General features: G+C 42.5%; 1 protein-coding gene and 1 pseudogene across 1 annotated transcript; both read right to left on the bottom strand.

Moving 5' to 3' along the window:
* Positions 1 to 81: 81 nt before the first annotated feature.
* LOC139381381 (actin, alpha skeletal muscle 2-like) lies at positions 82 to 3,433 on the bottom strand. Its single transcript, XM_071124864.1, has 7 exons — positions 3,085 to 3,433; positions 1,988 to 2,124; positions 1,506 to 1,830; positions 1,216 to 1,377; positions 874 to 1,065; positions 593 to 774; positions 82 to 455 (listed from the first exon to the last, which is right to left on the bottom strand). The coding sequence occupies exons 2-7, from the start codon at positions 2,114 to 2,116 to the stop codon at positions 312 to 314; spliced, it is 1,134 nt and encodes a 377-aa protein (XP_070980965.1). The 5' UTR covers positions 2,117 to 2,124; positions 3,085 to 3,433; the 3' UTR covers positions 82 to 311.
* A 4,549-nt stretch (positions 3,434 to 7,982) lies between these two features.
* LOC139381297 (ATP-binding cassette sub-family B member 10, mitochondrial-like) lies at positions 7,983 to 13,026 on the bottom strand (annotated as a pseudogene).
* Positions 13,027 to 20,927: the final 7,901 nt, after the last annotated feature.

A 20,927-nucleotide genomic window follows, 5' to 3' on the forward strand; every position in this document is an offset into this window, starting at 1 on the left:
AGTCAAGCCTATTGGTTCATTGCATGATGATCATGGTATGTCTTTTCTAACATAGGCTGTTCATTACAAAACAGAAATGTATGAAAATACCAAATAATGGACTTTAATAACTTAGTATTTATGTACATTCACGTTCACATGTTGAATAATAACATGGCATGTTTCGTTCTTGTTGATGTTGGTTGACATTTGCAGATTTTCTCCCCAGGTAACATGGTTACAAAATAAAAGCGTGGCAAAAAAAGTCCAGTAACAACATGTTGTTTCTCTTCGCGATCCAGAGAAAGCAGACACTGGAGACGATGATAGGTTTAGAAGCACTTGCGGTGGACAATGCTGGGGCCTGCCTCGTCGTATTCCTGCTTGGTGATCCACATGGCCTGGAAAGTGGACAGGGAAGCCAGGATGGAGCCACCGATCCAGACGGAGTATTTACGCTCAGGGGGGGCGATGATCTATAGAGAATGAAGTTGAGTATTAGTTTTAAAAGACATGACATATTAATATTGTATTGTTGAGATCTATTTTATTTTTCCAAAAAGTTATTTTAAATGTCAGAATATTGTCATTGGGTTGTCGATTATATAATTACCTTGATTTTCATGGTGCTGGGGGCCAGGGCAGTGATCTCCTTCTGCATACGGTCAGCAATACCAGGGTACATGGTGGTACCGCCAGACAGCACGTTGTTGGCGTACAGGTCCTTACGAATGTCAATGTCGCACTTCATGATGCTGTTATAGGCGGTCTCGTGAATACCGGCAGACTCCATACCTGTTCAGATCATATCATATTAGAAACATAATCTCTTTAATTCGACCAACATAGCAGGCATAGCATATTACCCCTACCCGTTATACGATGATTACGTACCAATAAAGGAAGGCTGGAAGAGGGTCTCTGGGCAACGGAAACGCTCGTTACCGATGGTGATGACCTGACCATCGGGAAGCTCGTAGCTCTTCTCCAGGGAGGAGGAGGAAGCGGCAGTGGCCATCTCGTTCTCGAAGTCAAGAGCCACATAGCACAGCTTCTCCTTGATGTCACGCACGATCTCACGCTCGGCTGTAATGAAGAAGTATTTTTGCTCAGAAAATGGAACAAATTATTGCAATTACGCACAGCCAAATGTGAACGTCTTGTGCGTCTTTTCTCATTTGACAGATTACACATGGCATTCTCATGGTAAGTAAAACAAGGCAAACGAAATCTCACCAGTTGTGACGAAGGAGTAGCCACGCTCAGTGAGGATCTTCATGAGGTAGTCAGTCAGATCGCGACCAGCCAGATCCAGACGCATGATGGCGTGGGGAAGGGCATAACCCTCATAGATGGGCACGTTGTGGGTCACACCATCACCGGAGTCCAGCACAATACCTTGAACATAAACCAAAACGTCAATATTCATCTGAATGAACTCATAATAAAGAGACATGGTTGGCTACACGGAGCCGATATGTTGTTTCAAGTTAATTATTTAGATGCGTAAACTCTGCATTCCTTACCAGTGGTACGACCGGAGGCGTACAGGGACAGCACAGCCTGGATGGCAACATACATGGCGGGGACGTTGAAGGTCTCAAACATGATCTGGGTCATCTTTTCACGGTTAGCCTTGGGGTTCAGGGGGGCCTCAGTGAGCAGGGTGGGGTGCTCCTCGGGGGCCACACGCAGCTCGTTGTAAAAGGTGTGGTGCCAGATCTTCTCCATATCGTCCCAGTTAGTAATGATACCGTGCTCGATGGGGTACTTCAGAGTGAGGATACCTCTCTTGCTCTGAGCTTCATCTCCTACGTAGGAGTCCTTCTGACCCATACCGACCATGACACCCTGGAGGAAAGAGGAGACTCGTTGGTTTATATGGGGACGTAGGCTATTCCCAGTCAAAACATTAAGTGTGAACGCAAAGATGGACAATACAGGATTTACTGGGGGGGAAATGCATAATATGGGCCTGTTGCAAACATCATTGGAGAGCAGATCTTACCTGGTGACGAGGGCGACCAACGATGGAAGGGAAGACAGCCCTGGGTGCGTCATCACCGGCGAAGCCAGCCTTCACAAGGCCGGAGCCGTTGTCGCACACAAGAGCAGTAGTCTCGTCGTCGTCACACATCTTGGGTTCTTAATAATTCAAGTAAAGATGTATGTTAATTTTTCTGCTTGGCGCACGCACGTCGGAGCTTTGTAACACATCACAGAACAAGATAGAGCAGGATGCACACCGAAACTGTATGTCCAACTTATTATGTATTGTAGCCACAAATGACAGCTAACACACAGGACTTGTTTAGATAACCATAACATTTACTCATGCTACTTTGTCGATATTATTGTAATGAAACAGGCAGGGAGCAGGTCTCGAACCCTCGACCTTCTAGACCGAAGTCCAGCGCACTATCGACTGTGCCGCGAAAGCATGCTCAAGCGACAAAGTCGATATCCGCGCTTATAAACCCAGGGTCGTTACACTACTCCCTCCTTTCAAAGAGCGCGTCCTCGCGCTAGTTTGCGACTCTTCGTTTTACAGGAACGCGCTCACCGGTCAAGCACCTGCACTGTCGTTTGACTGTCGTTTGAAACAAGCAGGGAGAAGATCTCGAACCCTCGATCTTCTAGCCCGAGAGATTCACCCATTGATGTTGTCGCCCGCTGAATTGCCTACTGGACATGTTCTCCTTATTGTATACCCATGTTATAGGCCTACACTAATTTGTTCAATGAGTGTAATGATCTCTGCAATTATTTTTTCTCAACTCCATGAAACTCCTCCAATTTATTTCACAACACAAAATAAAGGTAGGCAAGTCTATTAGGCTTCTACAAACAAGGGTTTACCAAATAATCTGATAGAAAGGAAAATTTATATTTTATCGCTTTTCTACCCTTCCCCATGTTGTAGCCTATACAATTCCATTAGTAATTTCTTCAGGTGAAGAGCCTGTGACATCACTATCAGTATCTTGTGTAATATTAATTGGTCCCGCAGATGTAAAATAAAAACAAATAAGAGTATTTCCATTGAAATTAATCCATAAATAGTAGATCCAGTCTTTGAGGTTTGTGTTGATTCCAGGTTCTTACCTTGTCTGTCTCAAATGAAGCTCAGAACACGGAAAACAACTGCTGCTGGATCGAACTACAGTGGCACTTCCAACCTTATATACTCACCGCGTTCGGCCTATTTCCCTTACCCAGCATTGGGATTGTCTACGTATTCCATTGGACATTTACCCAGCCGTCATCCATATTAGGTTCTTCGGGGTGACAGGGGAGACTTCGAAGGCAGGTTACAGGGCTCCCCGGTTTCGAAGTGAGCTGCAGGGCTCTCCATGTATGGGACTGTTGTCCTGATTCCAAGCCACGGTGCCAGAGCCGTATATGGAGAGCCTGTGATTTGTAAGACACCCTCATGGCATAGCAAACTTTAACTGCAAACAGGATCCCGGTTGGAAAGCCCTTCCCTTATCAAGGACCGCAACCTTATAGCCATATAGGAATGACAACACCAAGGAAAGAAGGTAGTTTACGTTCTTGTTCTGTCAAACTACTGCAGGCTGATTACAAAAATGTGAATGTTCCTTTGAGAATGGAATTCCTTTCATATAATTTTAATGCAATTGCACAGCCGTTTTAACAATGGGTTGGTCTGTAATTTTTGCTAGTTTGATCTTTGGGATTTTACTCGGTTTAGAGCTCTAGATCACAGTGGGTTATCGAAACAATGACAGATGCCCCATTGACTCAGACCTGTAGTAGCATACATTTAATGAACTATTTCCATGATGCTATTTGCTAGTTGCATGCATACAAAGTTATCATTTTTTGAAATGTAGATTTTGTTAGAAGACCAAATAAAGGTATTATTATTCTATCAGTGTATTTATGGCCAGCGTCAGACAGATCCTCTGAAACAGATCATAACAGCTATACTAAGCATGTAAGCAGCATAGTATGTTATTTATTGGGTTTAAAACCAGTTCTAGTAGGTCTAATACATTTATTATACAGTATATATATATATTTTTTAAAGAAATAGTCCAGGTCACCTGCTCACAGCAACACCCCAGTCAAATCATTTGTTGACAGAGACCACAGGAGGCCAGGGTTAATTCAGTGTTGGCATGACGACCCTGTCTAAACCGTTAGCAGTGTAGCCAGACCACATGACACGATAAGCTATCCAAGAATCTCATATCTAACCTTAGAATGTCTTTATGAAAATGAATAGCTGCTGAGCATTATTTTCTATTGAAATTCTGTGAAAATTAGTCCTTCCATTCACTTGATCTTATTATATATTGTGTTGTACAAAATAAATAAAGCGTTTTTTTAGTAGCTCTACATCCGAGGCTGGTTTGGTCTGCAATCCCAGCTGCTGCCACTCAACTGTCTGCCCCAGCAGGTGATGCCCCAGTTTAGCCACTCAGAAGACCACTCCAGCCTGAGCTAGAGAACCTTACACTCTTAGAAAAAAAGTTCTAAATAAAAGTGGTTCTATTGCTTGTTAGTATATTATGTATTATGGCACCCCTAAAGGTTTTAATACAGAAGCCCAATTAACCCATTTTCTTGAACTGCCTAGAACCTTTAGGGGTGCCATATATGAAGCAAGTGATATAAACTTTTCTATAATCTTTTTTATATGAGTGTAATAGGGCAAGGATAAACTAGGGCTGGGATTCAATCCAATCGCCTCATGAGCTTAGTTCAACTGTCGTACCCCATCAAAACCCCAAATATAATATTTGTATACCTCACAGTTAGTAAACAATGTAAATGTCAACAAACAGCCTCAAAATATGATTAAACTACTTTTTTTTTTTCTTTTTTTTTGATTAAACTATAGTGTTGATGTCATGGATGGCCAGTCTTTGCATCCATAGCTCTGTCTATGAATTTGAGAGTGGTTACATTTCTCCACGGCCATCCCTCAGATTTTTACCAAAACCGAGATGGGGTGTCTGCTTTATTGTTTCAATTAAGGATTCTAGCTTTAATGAGGTTTAGAGGTCTCTTCTAGTCACATTAATTTGGCTCCTGTGTTTTCATGACAGATAGGCATGGCCAAAAGTATGTAGACATCCCTTTAAATGAGTGGATTTGGCTATTACAGCCACACCTGATGCTGACAGGTGTATAAAATTGAGCATACAGCCATGCAATCCTCATAGACAAACATTGGCAGTAGAAAGGCCTGTACTGAAGAGCTCAGTCACTTTCAATGTGGCACCGTCATAGGATGCCACCTTTCCAACAAGTCAGTTTATCCCATTTCTGCCCTGCTAGAGCTGCCCCAGTCAACGGTAAGTGCTGTTATTGTGAAGTGGAAACGTCTAGGAGCAACAACAGCTAAGCCCCAATGTGGTAGGCCACACAAGCTCACAGAACGAGACCGCAGAGTGCTGAAGCGCGTAGGGCATACAAATCGTCTGTCCTCGGTTGCAACACTCACTACCGAGTTCAAAACTGCCTCTGGAAGCAACATCAGCACAAGAACTGTTCGTCGGGAGCTTCATGAAATGGGTTTCCATGGCCAAGCAGCAACACACAAGCCTAAGATCACCATGCGCAATGCCAACTGTAAAGTTTGGTGGAGAAGGAATAATGGTCTGGGGCTGTTTTTCATGGTTTGGGCTAGGCCCCTCAGTTCCAGCAAAGGGAAATCTTAACGCTATAGAATACAATAACATTCTAGACGATTCTGTGCTTCCAACTTTGTGACAACAGTTTGGGGAAGGCCCTTTTCTGTTTCAGCATGACAATGGCCCCGTGCATAAAGCGAGGTCCATACAGAAATGGTTTGTCGAGATCGGTGTGGAAGAACTTGACTGGCCTGCACAGAGCCCTGACCTCAACCCCATTGAAAACCTTTGGGATGAACTGGAGCCAGGTGTAATCAGCCAACTTCAGTGCCTGACCTCACTAATGCTCATGTGGATGAATGGAAGCAAGTCCCCGCAGCAATGTTCCAACATCTAGTGGAAAGCCTTCCCAGAAGAGTGGAGAGGCTGTTATAGCAGCAAAGGGGGGACCAATTCCATATTAATGCCCATGATTTTGGAATGAGATGTTCGACCAGCAGGTGTCTACATACCTTTTATCATGTAGTGTATTAGGATTAGGCAAAAATCCAAGGAATTGTTTTGGATAGCCCAGATATCTGAACTGAAATTATGCTGTACAAAAATATAAATGCAACACGCAACAATTTCATAGATTTTACTGAGTTACAGTTCATATAAGGACATCAGTCAATTTAAATAATTTCATTAGGCCCTAGTCTATGGATTTTGCATGACTGGGCAGGTGCGCAGCCATGGGTGGGCCTGCCTCCCTAGTGGGTGGGCCTAAGCAGTCAGCAGGCTATTTGTGGGGACTTGCTTCCATTCATCCACATGAGCATTAGTGAGGTCAGGCACTGAAGTTGGCCGATTACGCCTGGCTCCAATTCATCCCAAAGGTGTTCAATGGGGTTGAGGTCACGGCTCTGTGCAGGCCAGTCAAGTTCTTCCAGCCAATCAGAATGCGCTTTTTCCCACAAAAGAACTTTAATGCAGACAGAAATACTCCTCTGATGTGGAGGTCTGCGGTTGTGAGGCCGGTTGGACATAATGCCAAATTATCTAAAACGACATTGGAGGCAGCTTATGGTACAGAAATTAACATTCAAGCATCTGGCAACTGCTCTGGTGGACATTCCAGCAGTCAGCAGGCTATTTGCACGCTCCTTCATCACTTGAGACATCTGTAGCATTGTGCACAAGGTGCACTTGTGTAATGATCACACTGTTTAATCAGCTTCTTGATATGCCACACCTGTCAGGTGGATGGATTATCTTGGCAAAGGAGAAATGCTCACCAATTAGAATGTAAACAAATTTGTGCACAACATTTGAGAAAAATGCCATTTTTGTGCATATGGAATATTTCTGGGAATTTTTATTTGAGCTCATGAAGTATGGGACCAACACTTTACATATTGCATTTATATTTTTGTTCCGTGTAGTTCAGGTAAAATTAGAACTTTTTTAAACACACTTTACACACACGGATTGGAGAGAAAAAAAAATCAATAGGGTAATAGCACCCTCTTTTGGTATGAGGAAATATTTTCAGAGAATATGTGATGACTGAGTATGATATAAACCTGTCATGTAATGTCAGTACTGCATCTGCTGTATTAGTAGGGCTATAAGTGGGGGTTAATTTGAAAAAGTATTCACAGAATATCAATTAGAGATTTTATATAGATATGAGTAAATGTGATGTAGGAACGGGTAACTCCAGTCCACGGGGGGCCAGAGTGGTGTCACACTTTTCCCCCACCCTTAGCAAAACACAGCTGATTAAATTAATTACATTCTACACTGAATATCATTATTAGTTGATTATTGGAGTCCGGTGTGTTAGCTAGGGCAATACATAGATTTGAATTAAATTTTACCTACTGAATGTTAGATTGTTCAGACATGTTCACCAAACTGGTAGCAAAGTCCCAAAAGCACCTTTGAATAGCAGAATATTTTCATGGAGAGGCACATAATTTTCACAACTGATCAGTGGCTTTATCACCTGGAATATAAGATGTTATTTGATTATCTACATTTATGACAATGTAGCTTGTATTTCAGTTCTCTGTATGTTTGCCGTGTCTTGGAAATAGATCCGCCTAATTGACAATATTTACGTGACATACTTCAGAGTTTGAATGTCCTTCTTATTTTCAGGAAACACTAACCTCTTGAGGATCCGCAATGAGTTGGGTGTCCTCAAGAAGAAAAGCCAACCCCATTGACCATCTCAAAATGAATCCCAGCAGTTATATGAGATATCTGCAGTACTCACATTTGACACGTCCAAAATCATCCATGATCTATTTGATATGCACATGCAGCTTCATCTGATTCACACACTGACGTACTGAGGAGTGTAGCAGATCACATCACCACACAGTTACTGTAAAGGCACTTTCTCTACATTTAAAGAACTCCCCTGTCCTCTGCTCTTTTCAACGCTTGCTTTTGCCCCTCTTAGAAGAAGGCTAGTTTCTCCATCAGTTTCCTGAAGAGGCCTTGGTAGTTGCCAAGGAGCTGTGCGTGCTGACCACACTCCACCATACACCGTTGGCCCAGCACCGCCACAGCGTCAGCGTTCTGGATGGTGGTGAGGCGGTGGGCGATGATCAGCACCGTTCTCCCATCCATGAGCCGCTCTAGAGCCTCCTGGACCAGGAACTCATTCTCTGCATCCAGGGCACTGGAGAATAGGGGAGGAAACATTATTATTTAAAAAAAATGTAAGTTAAAATTAATTGATTAGAATTAGATCAGAGGTCCATTGAGTTCTCTTTCAAATACTTGTTTCGGTCTCTCACTATTGGGAAGCGAGAGACCTTACTCGTTATCAGATAACCAGGGTTAACGCAAGTAACCTCAAGTTATAGCTCACATGATATTGTTGGGTTGTTTGACTTTTGACATCACCCAGCTTATTGACCTTGCTTAACTGTCCAAAATGAAGAGGAAGAGGCTGAAATAAAACATGTGATGTGATTATGCACATCGCTTACCTTGTAGCCTCATCAAGTAGAAGTATCTTGGGGTTCTGAAGGAAGACGAGGGAAATAAACATTACTTCAGCTCATAACTAAAAACATCCATTGTTGACACATGCAATCGGGTGTAATTAAATTACCTTAGCAGAGCCCTTGCAATAGCAATTCTCTGTTTTTGACCACCTGTTGGTTCAAGTAAAATAAGTCATTCCATTCCAGCTGTTAAAGAAGCTATGATGAAGAACTCCATAACAAAACCCATATCTGTCTGTAGTCAGATCATTCAGGGTTGAGAATGTCCAATGAAGTCCAACACCATCATTAGGAAATCTATGTATTTGTTTCACCTGACAGTAGAACACCCTTCTCTCCCACCACTGTGTCAAAGCCTTCAGGGAAACCTCGGACAAACTTGTAGGCGTTGGCGATCTGTCCAGCCCGGTGGATTTCCTGAACTGTGACCATGTTAAAGTCGGGCGCTCCATAGGCAATGTTCTCAGCGATGAAACAGGAGAAGAGTACAGGCTCCTGCAGACCCACAGAGTACAGGGACAGACCACACCTCACAACACCAGCTCAGCCACAACAATGGGAACATGTGGTCAACTAATAATGCCATCATGTGACCGATTACCTGACTAACAGTTCCAATGTGATTCCTCAACCAATAAGGATTCAAATCTCTCACATCATGCCCGTCAATAGTGATCACACCTACAGAGCAAAACAGGGATCTCAAAATCAGAAGACTTGATGAAATGTAAGACACATGCACACAGTGACATCAAATCATATTTTATTGGTCACATACACATGGTTATCAGATGCTAATGCGAGTGTAGGGAAATGCGAGCAGCTTCATGCTCTTACAGCATGAAGCTGCTGTAAGAGATGGCTGCAGTCCTCACCTGAGTCTGGGTCATAGAGCCTGAGCAGCAGGGAGACCAGGGTGGATTTGCCCAATCCGCTGGGGCCTACCACGGCCATGACAGAGCCTGGAAGAAAGGGGCATCTTTGCGGGTCGGGTATGCAAAGGAGACATTCTGGAACTCCAGATTACCCTTCAGTTGCTCCGGCCTCAGCACTATAGAGAAATGAGGTGGAAAAAGGACATGCCAGTTTAGATGCAGAGGAGTGTGAAGTGTGCTGTAGCTATGGTGTTTTGCACAATGCTGTCTCAGTGTGGTCTAGAATTAGAGAGGGGAATGATGCTGACCATTAAGGTGGGAAATCAAGCTTCCTGTCCAGTACCTCCCACAGCCGTGGCCCTGCTCCACAACCCTTCATCAGCTCAAAGTAGAACGAGCTCATCCCTATTCAACCAAACAGACAATTAAACAAATGTTTAGATGAGCTAAGCAACTGAGAATCTGTTTTTTATTTAAGTGTGATTTGTTCATTTATTAATGAGCTGGGGTTTTCCTAAGAATGCATGGATTGGAAATGAGACAATTATATGCACCCTACCTGCAATGCTAATGCCCACCCAGAAGGCGTACATGAGGAATGAAGAGAGCTTTCCCACAGTTATGTGCTCAGTGGCCATCAATAGCCCTCCCTTCTACAGCACAGAGAGGATGATGATGTTGCCACTGAGTCCTGTCTAAAAAAACAACATACGAAAGCAGTTACAACCCAATAGCCCCTGAAGGAACATAGGCCAGGGCCAGAAAAACACAAGCTTCCATCACAGATCAGACAACTGTGATTCCTGTCTTTCAAAAGACCAAAGGGGTGGAGTACACTTCAACTGACGTGATTGACAAAATGTCAACCATCTCTTAGGGAAAATTGGGCAACATTGAATGGCTGAATGCTCACCACTACAAAGAACCCGGCCAGCAAAACAGCTTCCTGTTTGGCCAGGTGGAGAATGTAGTTGGCCTTCTCTGTATACTTGGCCACTTCTGTCAGCTCCTTACCAAACGCACAAACTGTCCTCATGTTGCTGATACGCTCTTCTGCCAACTACAAGAGGACAGAACAACAGAGTATGAGTCTGATCAATTGGTTTCAATTCAATATTTTGGGGTTAAAAGACCTGGATGTTGATTAGGTTGTATTTGTGCTCTGCTTAGAGAGTAATCTAGGGGAAACACTGCCTCAATAATGACTGTAATGATGAGCAGTTAGTGGGCCTGGTCTTACCTGTGTGGCCTCGGCCAGAGAGTCCTGTGTGCATTTGGATATGGAGTGCAGGTATCTCCCGTATATGACAGCCAGGCCAGCCATAGGAGGCACGATCAGAAGCACAAAAGCTGCTAAACTGGGTGACACATAAAACTGTTGGCAGAGAGGGAAGGAGAGGCCAGGAAACGTGAGGAGGCAATTCAGCTCGAGTCTTTTAAGCTTTCTCTGTTACCTTTTGAACCAGTAAAGCCACTAATGACTAAAAAGGATGTGTGAACATATTTATCAATGTATTCAACTTGACTATATTTAGTATAATAATTTGTAATGGATATTTTGCTTTACGAAACAGTAAACAAGGAAGAAACTCTAGTGACTTGCTAAATTTTAATTTCCTTGTTGTGACAGAAAGAACTGTGATCAAAACAGACAGTCAACAATCTACGTAGAGTAACCAGAACAATGGAGCCGTTTAAATCGGGTGTACATGACACGATTTTGGCCATAATTTAGCGGTTCCAGACACGTTTTCGAGATGCGTTTGAGTAGGCACGGGGCCGTCACCTACACTCGTTTAATATTTGGGGGTCAAAGACGCAATCTGAGGGCTACCGATCTCGTCTTTAAGTAGTCACAGACGTCCCAATATTTTCAAATATATTTGATTTTATCGGCACAAAATCGGCAATGCTCTTGTAATGTGAGATGTACAACAACAAGTTTTGAGAGCGGTGATCAGCAATGGCAAATGAGAGCTCACTAGAGAAACCAGTGAGATTACGTTTTGCATCACATAATGTGTACTCTCGAGCAGGAGCAATGGCTACTAATAGTATGCGTTTGTACTTGCATTTAACCAAAGCGAAAGTGTCAAATCGTTACAGGTCTGAAGTTCACAAGGAATGTTATTCAATTCAACTCTGTATGGCAAGAGTGAATGTCTGACTGAACGTTTACAAGGCTGCTTTGAGCCATAGCTCATCACTATTTTAGTGTGTGTGCTACAATGTTGGCAAGACAAACAACTACAGATAGTTATTTAATGTGAGAGGCTCAGCGATGTTAGGATTTTAAAAGTTGTGTAGTGTCCACCCGAGGAAAGCCGTACCTGAAGGGATGAAAAAAATGTCATCTTCCTCATGACAATAAACCAGTTGACTTACATTCTGATGTGACTCACAATCTTAAAACTGACACCAGTACAGAGAAAACAAACCAGTTTACCTGTTTCTCACCACCATGCTGATCCCAGCTGCTGCCTGCGCGAGAGCGCGGAGCCCGCCGGAGAGGTTGTCAGTGAGGAAGTGCCCGATGATAGCCGTGTTGGCAAACAGGCGCTTAATGAGCTCCCCGGTAAGGGTCTTATCAAAGAAACCTGCCTCAGAATCGTGGAAAATAGAGATACGCGTAGATTTCTTACAATATGTTGCCCTGCAAGAGTCATAACCTAATTGTGTAACACATTTACTCTGTATGGCATCAAAGTGTAAAGTAAGTTAAGTTCCCTTATAGTCAGTCACCTGTGTAATCGCTATGGAAACCTCTGCATGCACTGGAAGCAAATGGTGACACACACCTGAGATTTGCATGAGGTAGACACGGGCTGCATTGGCAGCGCCCCCACAGAGAAACACCCCTAAGAGCGTGATACACCGAGAGCAGAGGGAGGCACTGAAGTCCTCTGAGGAGCTGGAATAGATGGTGTCAATGACTTGGCCCAGAAAGAAGGGCCAGCGCTGGAAACCACCAGGAAACCCACAGCCGCTGTGGAGGATAGCGTAGATAAAATATAAGAATCAAAACTGAAAGTTACTTCATTATTGTTAAAAAAAATATATAAACTTTCATGACAACAAATAGGGCCTAAGTAAGTAATAAAGGTTGTAATGAAGTCAACCCTACACAGGCACAAGTTAGTGATAACAGTGTTATTTCAGTGCCACGTTTGTCATTCTAGAAGTTGTCCCTGTTGTACAGTGAACCAGTGACATGTCCTACCAGACAGACGCAAGTTGGAGTTTGTTTTGTTTCTGTTGATTGCAGATCTTTGCTGTCAACTTCTTGTTGTGTTGCTTGTTCGGAGTCTGTGGAGGAGCTGTAGTTGGCTAAGTTGACCGTGGTTGTCCATGAGCGCCTCAACTATGCAAGTGGAACACAGTGCATCTCCGCCGGGGTAAAAGCGAAGCGCGTGCCAAAGGTTTGAACCGTTTCCTTTTCCACTTTACCTCTCGCCCACGGGACGTCTGGCATTCTAATCAAACTAGTCTATGTGTACGGGATTGAACATTGCGTTTCAAAAGATTTACGCCTAGACATCTTGACAACAGCAACATTCCCATTCTGCAAGACAATTAGCGAGCGACTAAGAGACAGAAAAGCAAGAACAATGACAACTCAAGTGCGCTAGCGTTAAGGATACCTCTTTCTGAAGCTATTTCCTGGTTTTCAAACGTAAATGAACCATGTGTATATGTGTTTCCAATTAAACAAAACTTAATTGATTAAAGTCAAAATAGTGGGAATGAAATAGTGTGTGTTCTATTTGCATTATCTAAAACATTTTGGTGAATGGACGGAGGTCGTTCATAACTAAAACTCTGCTAATGCGATTTCCTCTTCCGATGGGTATTCCAGTAAAATGGTTTAACAATTTCACTATTTGGGTGATTCTACATCTACGGGCACTTTAACCAAGCAAGCTTTCAGGAATTAAAATGTATTGAAACACCATTTTACCAGTATTATAATCATCTTTGATTTGTCTAGAAATAATATCCGATGATAGCTGCGATCGTATTATTCAGGAATGTATATATTTTCATTTTTCTCAGACAGCCATAGACAAATGTAATTTCCATCACATAATTAACATCCATTTTAGTTGAAAATGAAATATCATACAATTATTTTATAACACATTTCTTATACATTTGTACATTAACTTGCACTGAATATTATTTTAAGTTCTTTTTAAGGTTTTCCTAAAATGAATCATTCAACATAACGCCTGAATGTATAAACTTGCCTTTGTGACAGCTGAAAATATTTATTTATCATAAAAAAAAAAGATATTTCCACCCAAACGTTTAGTGAGATTATGATAACAACTATATGATTTCCCTATCTAAAACAAATCAATCAATGTAAATTAGACATAGTATACTAATTTACCTAAAACATATGGGTGTGGTGGAAATGACAAGGTGTGGTGGAAAAGACTATGTAAAAAATAACAATATTTTATTGCAAACATTTTGAACAACAACCACTGTAAAACATGTAATTAACTTAAGAATAAGTAAGATTCCAAAAGTGGGCAGAGCGCAAGGACATAGGCCAGTGTTTTTGAAAGATGAGCCCAGATTGCAGAGGGGTCATCCGCATAGAAGAGCTCAGTGAGCAAAGTGAAACGGTATCATTTGTGGTATGTCCAACACAGGTGTGGAGGGTCACCTGCATGTGAGAATCACCAAAGTGAACTGCCTGGATTTCACTGGTGTATTTACGCACGTAGTTCTCTCAGTGGCACAACTTTGATTTTAGAAGTGGGGGGAAAATAATAATCATAATTAGTTTAATCCAGTCGGATAAACATTCCAAACAGCCTACCCGACCGCTCTGAGGTGTCTGCATGGTCCTAAAGCACACTGTTGCCTCATCTTGTATTACATTCAAATGATAAAACTGAAGGGGACAAAAATGCAATTTCAGAATGTGAGGGGGACATATCCCCCCCGTCCCCATCCCCAGTGAAAGTTGTGCCCCTGAGTTCTCTGCAAAGTCAGTATGCACAATGATCTCCTCTTTCTGCAGATTCTCTTAATTCTCTCAGTTTGGAGTATTGGTGTCGAATGTTGTACATATGTTTTCCCAACTTCTGTTTCAATCCTTTGGAGAAATTCGCCAGTAGAATATGCAGTGTGTCACACACCTTTTCTTATACTGTCAAATATACAGTGAACTTCTCCATGTTTCCCTTCTTTGCTTTTCCTTCTCTCTCTCTTCAGCTTTGTTTTTCCACTCAAACCACCATGTCTGATCACCAGCATCAAATTCAGATGTTATAAGCTCTTTGGCTTGGCAAAGGGAGCACTCTCTATACATACACTCTTAATTCAGGTTCTCACAGCACAAAGACTCAATAAGGTTCCCATTGTTGCTGCAACTTTGTAATTTTGAGACTTTGCAACTTTGTGACTTTGTGATACTGTAGTTTGTTCGCCATGAACTGGACATTGGCTTGGGGTTTGCATGTGGCATGTGTCCCTATCCTGGACTGTTGACTTGACAACCCAAAAATACGTCCTTTAAAGAATTCATGGTAGGACATTTTAATATCTGAATTTTCCCTCTTAAAATCCTGATAAAGGTTCTGAATTGTGCCATTCAAGAAGCACTTCTGCTTTTTTTTCTTGTTCCTCGTTAGTGTGTCCTTTTCCCCTGTTGTTGCTCTACTGTTGACATCACGTTCATAGAATCTAGTGATTTTCTCTTCTGTGGCTGTGCTAATTATGTTACACTGCTTTTACCTGGAGTATTGAAGACTGGTTGGCCTGTTTCCCTCAATGCATTTGCTGAAAATCCAAATTCTCTGTTTGCAGCTTTGACCAGGCCATACTTTCTCAGGATGTTGCCTCTGAGCATTTTTGAAGTCACTTGTTTGTCCTTGGCACTGCACATTTTTTGATAATTTTGCTTTAACTGTGCAATGATGGCATTTTGAAACAATAAAATCCTTCTCAAGTTCTTCGGAGTTCCCTTCATTTTTCTGTTTTATATTTGTCTTTGGGGAATCTTATCTCTCCATTTTCTTCATCAGTTGATTATCCGGCTACCCGGATAAAGCACTAAATAAACTTCAGTTAGTGCTAAATATGGCTGCTAGAATCTTGACTAGAACCAAAACATTTGATCATATTACTCCAGTGCTAGCCTCTCTACACTGGCTTCCTGTTAATTAAGGCAAGGGCTGATTTCAAGGTTTTACTGCTAACCTACAAAGCATTACATGGGATTGCTCCTACCTATCTTTCTGATTTGGTCCTGCCGTACATACCTACACGTACGCTACGGTCACAAGACACAGGCCTCCTAATTGTCCCTAGAATTTCTAAGCAAACAGCTGGAGGCAGGGCTTTCTCCTATAGAGCTCAATTTTTTATGGATGGTCTGCCTACCCATGTGAGAGATGCAGACTCGGTCTCAACCTTTAAGTCTTTACTGAAGACTCATCTCTTCAGTGGGTCATATGATTGAGTGTAGTCTGGCACAAGAGTGTGAAGGTGAACGGAAAGGCTCTGGAGCAACGACCCGCCCTTGCTGTCTCTGCCTGGCCGGTTCCCCTCTTTCCACTGGGATTCTCTGCCTCTAACCCTATTACAGGGGCCGAGTCACTGGCTTACTGGTGCTCTTTCATGCCGTCCCTAGGTTGGGTGCGTCACTTGAGTGGGTTGAGTCACTGACGTGATCTTCCTGTCTGGGTTGGCGTCCCCCCTTGGGTTGTGCCGTGGCGGAGATCTTTGTGGGCTATACTCGGCCTTGTCTCAGGATGGTAAGTTGGTGGTTGAAGATATCCCTCTAGTTTTTATTTCTATTTTTTATTTCACCTTTATTTAACCAGGTAGGCAAGTTGAGAACAAGTTCTCATTTACAATTGCGACCTGGCCAAGATAAAGCAAAGCAGTTCGACACATACAACGACACAGAGTTACACATGGAGTAAAACAAACATACAGTCAATAATACAGTATAAACAAGTCTATATACGATGTGAGCAAATGAGGTGAGATAAGGGAGGTAAAGGCAAAAAAAGGCCATGGTGGCAAAGTAAATACAATATAGCAAGTAAACCACTGGAATGGTAGATTTGCAATGGAAGAATGTGCAAAGTAGAAATAAAAATAATGGGGTGCAAAGGAGCAAAATAAATAAATAAATAAAATACAGTAGGGAAAGAGGTAGTTGTTTGGGCTAAATTATTGGTGGGCTATGTACAGGTGCAGTAATCTGTGAGCTGCTCTCACAGTTGGTGCTTAAAGCTAGTGAGGGAGATAAGTGTTTCCAGTTTCAGAGATTTTTGTAGTTTGTTCCAGTCATTGGCAGCAGAGAACTGGAAGGAGAGGCGGCCAAAGAAATAATTGGTTTTGGGGGTGACTAGAGAGATATACCTGCTGGAGCGTGTGCTACAGGTGGGAGATGCTATGGTGACCAGCGAGCTGAGATAAGGGGGGACTTTACCTAGCAGGGTCTTGTAGATGACATGGAGCCAGTGGGTTTGGCGACGAGTATGAAGCGAGGGCCAGCCAACGAGAGCGTACAGGTCGCAATGATGGGTAGTATATGGGGCTTTGGTGACAAAACGGATTGCACTGTGATAGACTGCATCCAATTTGTTGAGTAGTAAAATTTTGTAAATGACATCGCCAAAGTCGAGGATTGGTAGGATGGTCAGTTTTACAAGGGTATGTTTGGCAGCATGAGTGAAGGATGCTTTGTTGCGAAATAGGAAGCCAATTCTAGATTTAACTTTGGATTGGAGATGTTTGATATGGGTCTGGAAGGAGAGTTTACAGTCTAACCAGACACCTAAGTATTTATAGTTGTCCACGTATTCTAAGTCAGAGCCGTCCAGAGTAGTGATGTTGGACAGGCGGGCAGGTGCAGGTAGCGATCGGTTGAAGAGCATGCATTTAGTTTTACTTGTATTTAAAAGCAATTGGAGGCCACGGAAGGAGAGTTGTATGGCATTGAAGCTTGCCTGGAGGGTTGTTAACACAGTGTCCAAAGAAGGGCCAGAAGTATACAGAATGGTGTCGTCTGCGTAGAGGTGGATCAGAGACTCACCAGCAGCAAGAGCGACCTCATTGATGTATACAGAGAAGAGAGTCGGTCCAAGAATTGAACCCTGTGGCACCCCCATAGAGACTGCCAGAGGTCCGGACAGCAGACCCTCCGATTTGACACACTGAACTCTATCAGAGAAGTAGTTGGTGAACCAGGCGAGGCAATCATTTGAGAAACCAAGGCTGTCGAGTCTGCCGATGAGGATGTGGTGATTGACAGAGTCGAAAGCCTTGGCCAGATCAATGAATACGGCTGCACAGTAATGTTTCTTATCGATGGCGGTTAAGATATCATTTAGGACCTTGAGCGTGGCTGAGGTGCACCCATGACCAGCTTTGAAACCAGATTGCATAGCAGAGAAGGTATGGTGAGATTCGAAATGGTCGGTAATCTGTTTGTTGACTTGGCTTTCGAAGACCTTAGAAAGGCATGGTGGATAGATATAGGTCTGTAGCAGTTTGGGTCAAGAGTGTCCCCCCCTTTGAAGAGGGGGATGACCGCAGCTGCTTTCCAATCTTTGGGAATCTCAGACGACACGAAAGAGAGGTTGAACAGGCTAGTAATAGGGGTGGCAACAATTTCGGCAGATCATTTTAGAAAGAAAGGGTCCAGATTGTCTAGCCCGGCTGATTTGTAGGGGTCCAGATTTTGCAGCTCTTTCAGAACATCAGCTGAACTAGTGGTGTGGGGGCTGTGCTTTGGCAAAGTGGGTGGGGTTATATCCTTCCTGTTTGGCCCTGTCCGGGGGTATCAGCGGATGGGGCCATAGTGTTTCCTGACCCCTCCTGTCTCAGCCTCCAGTATTTATGCTGCAGTAGTTTATGTGTCGGGGGGCTAGGGTCAGTTTGTTATATCTGGAGTACTTCTCCTGTCTTATCCGGTGTCCTGTGTGAATTTAAGTATGCTCTCTCTAATTCTCTCTTTCTCTCTTTCTCTCGGAGGACTTGAGCCCTAGGACCATGCCTCAGGACTACCTTGCATGATGACTCCTTGCTGTCCCCAGTCCACCTGGCCGTGCTGCTGCTCCAGTTTCAACTGTTCTGCCTGCGGCTATGGATTCCTGACCTGTTCACCGGACGTGCTACCTGTCCCAGACATGCTGTTTTCAACTCTCTAGAGACAGCAGGAGTGGTAGAGATACTCTTAATGATCGGCTATGAAAAGCCAACTGACATTTACTCCTGAGGTGCTGACTTGCTGCACCCTTGACAACTACTGTGATTATTATCATTTAACCATGCTGGTCATTTATGAACATTTGAGCATCTTGGCCATGTTCTGTTATAATCTCCACCCGGCACAGCCAGAAGAGGACTGGCCACCCCTCATAGCCTGGTTCCTCTCTAGATTTCCTCCTAGGTTTTGGCCTTTCTAGGGAGTTTTTCCTAGCCACTGTGCTTCTACACCTGCATTGCTTGCTGTTTGGGGTTTTAGGCTGGGTTTCTGTACAGCACTTTGAGATATCAGCTGATGTACGAAGGGCTATATAAATACATTTGATTTGATTTGATCATACCTTTTTTTGTATTTCTCAGTTTTCCTGTTAAGCTTTATCAAGTTTGACATTTGTCATGCAAAGATCTCTATGTTTTTGAGCGACCACTTCCAACCTTTTTCCTTCCAATATGTATTAGACTTCTCATTCCTGTTGCAGACGATGAGGAAGGGGTATCAGGGCGTGCATCAGGGGCAGGTAAGTTAGGGGGCAGGTATGATGGCCTCGTGTTCTGGCTGCAAGTCATCTGGTGACTAAGGTGTTGTGTTGCCCGATGGGTAGGTCTCCATTGCAACTGTTCTCTTTAAAGTCTGTCTTCTATTCTGTTGGTTGGATTTCTATAGCCATCTCTTGCTTCTTTGTACTCTCTTTGTAAGCTCGAAGATAGATATCACTTCTCCCTTCTTTTTTTTCTTCTAGTATCTCTTCCTGTCTTTTTGCAGATGTTCCTGGTATCGTATAGGATCATTTTTAAAATGTTGTTTCTATGTCTGTGACCTCTGTGCTGTTTTATGTGGCATCTTCTAAAAACAAAGAATAATACTCAAGTTTTCCAATTGTGCACACCTTGGATAATTTTCTATATTAAAGTAATTTATAACATGATTAAATAAGCCTAAAGTTTTTAAAAAGTAAAAAGTAATAACATAATAGATTTTTGTTATTTCCACCATGTTCTGTCATTTCCATCAGAGTTAAGTTTGTGATGGAAATGACGCTTCTGCTGTTTTTGGAGAAAAATTACAGACTGCTTAGCATGCTTTAGGCAACTACGGGAACTTCTATGTCCTCAGGGTCAATTTTGTGGATTTTATTAAAAAAAATATGTTTTTATTCTTTATATGTTAAGTTCACACGACAATCACCCCATATTGTTTTCAACATCTCTCTATCAAGTATTTTAGCTACTTTTCAGATGCATTTTATACCTCAATTTCACTGTTTTGCCCTTGTCCCTGACCCAGACTTTTGAGCTACTATGTTTTTCTATGAGAAAACATGAATAATTACACATGATGTAATGTTATCTTCTAGAGAAAGAGTCAATAAAATCAAATCTATATCAATATGTATTGTGAGTATGCCCTTTATATTGTTATTTCCACAAAATATACTTGTCAGTGGTGTCATTTCCACCACTGAGGGCAAATAATAATAATAATAATTAATAAAGTTTTGTCAAGAGAATATCTTTAACGTTTGTTTGCGGACCACCATTTTATCATAGAAGATGAAGAAGAACACCATTTTCTAACAAACACATAATTGTGCATTTTATTAAAATGAGCAGCGTTTGAATTGTTCAGACATTGCCTCATCTGCACCATGCTTTCTTGATCAAATAGGTTCATGTGATTCTCGTTTGTTCTTACTAGCGACTCCTTGAGTTTTGTTACAACCTCATGACTAAATATGAATGACATTCACATGTATTTATTAACCTCTTTGACCTGACAGGTCATTTTGACAGATGTCAGCATTGCAGCAACAATCTTATACCTTAGTTATAGTAGCTCATCAGGTTTCTCTCTATGTTTTCTGCCTATGTTTTCTCTCAGGCTGATACAGAGAGACTCATCCATGCTTTTATTACAAGCAGGCTTGACTACTGCAATGCTCTCCTGTCTGGTCTACCTAAAAAAAGCCATTGGTCAACTGCAAAATATACAGAATGCTGCAGCAAGGGTACTGACCAAGACCAGACAGAGAGCACACATTACACCGGTTTTCCAGGTCTGCACTAGCTGCCTGTGAGATTTAGAATTCATTTTAAGAATCTTCTATTGGTTTTTAAATAAATCCACGATTGTTCACAATACATGTCAGACATGCATTTAAGTTATGTACCCAGTAGGTCCCTCAGGTCCTCAGGCAATGGACTTTTAACTATCCCAAATCCTA

Source organism: Oncorhynchus clarkii, chromosome 23 (assembly GCF_045791955.1).
Source record: "Oncorhynchus clarkii lewisi isolate Uvic-CL-2024 chromosome 23, UVic_Ocla_1.0, whole genome shotgun sequence".
NCBI lineage: Eukaryota > Metazoa > Chordata > Actinopteri > Salmoniformes > Salmonidae > Oncorhynchus > Oncorhynchus clarkii.

Bases quoted from the DNA above. Each gene is read 5' to 3' on its own strand.
- LOC139381381 (XM_071124864.1), bottom strand. From the start codon at position 2,116: ATGTGTGACGACGACGAGACTACTGCTCTTGTGTGCGACAACGGCTCC. The intron at 775-873 runs GTACGTAATCAT...TGATCTGAACAG, and splicing joins CTTCCAGCCTTCCTTTATTG to GTATGGAGTCTGCCGGTATT. The intron at 456-592 runs GTAATTATATAA...CATTCTCTATAG, and splicing joins CCAGCACCATGAAAATCAAG to ATCATCGCCCCCCCTGAGCG.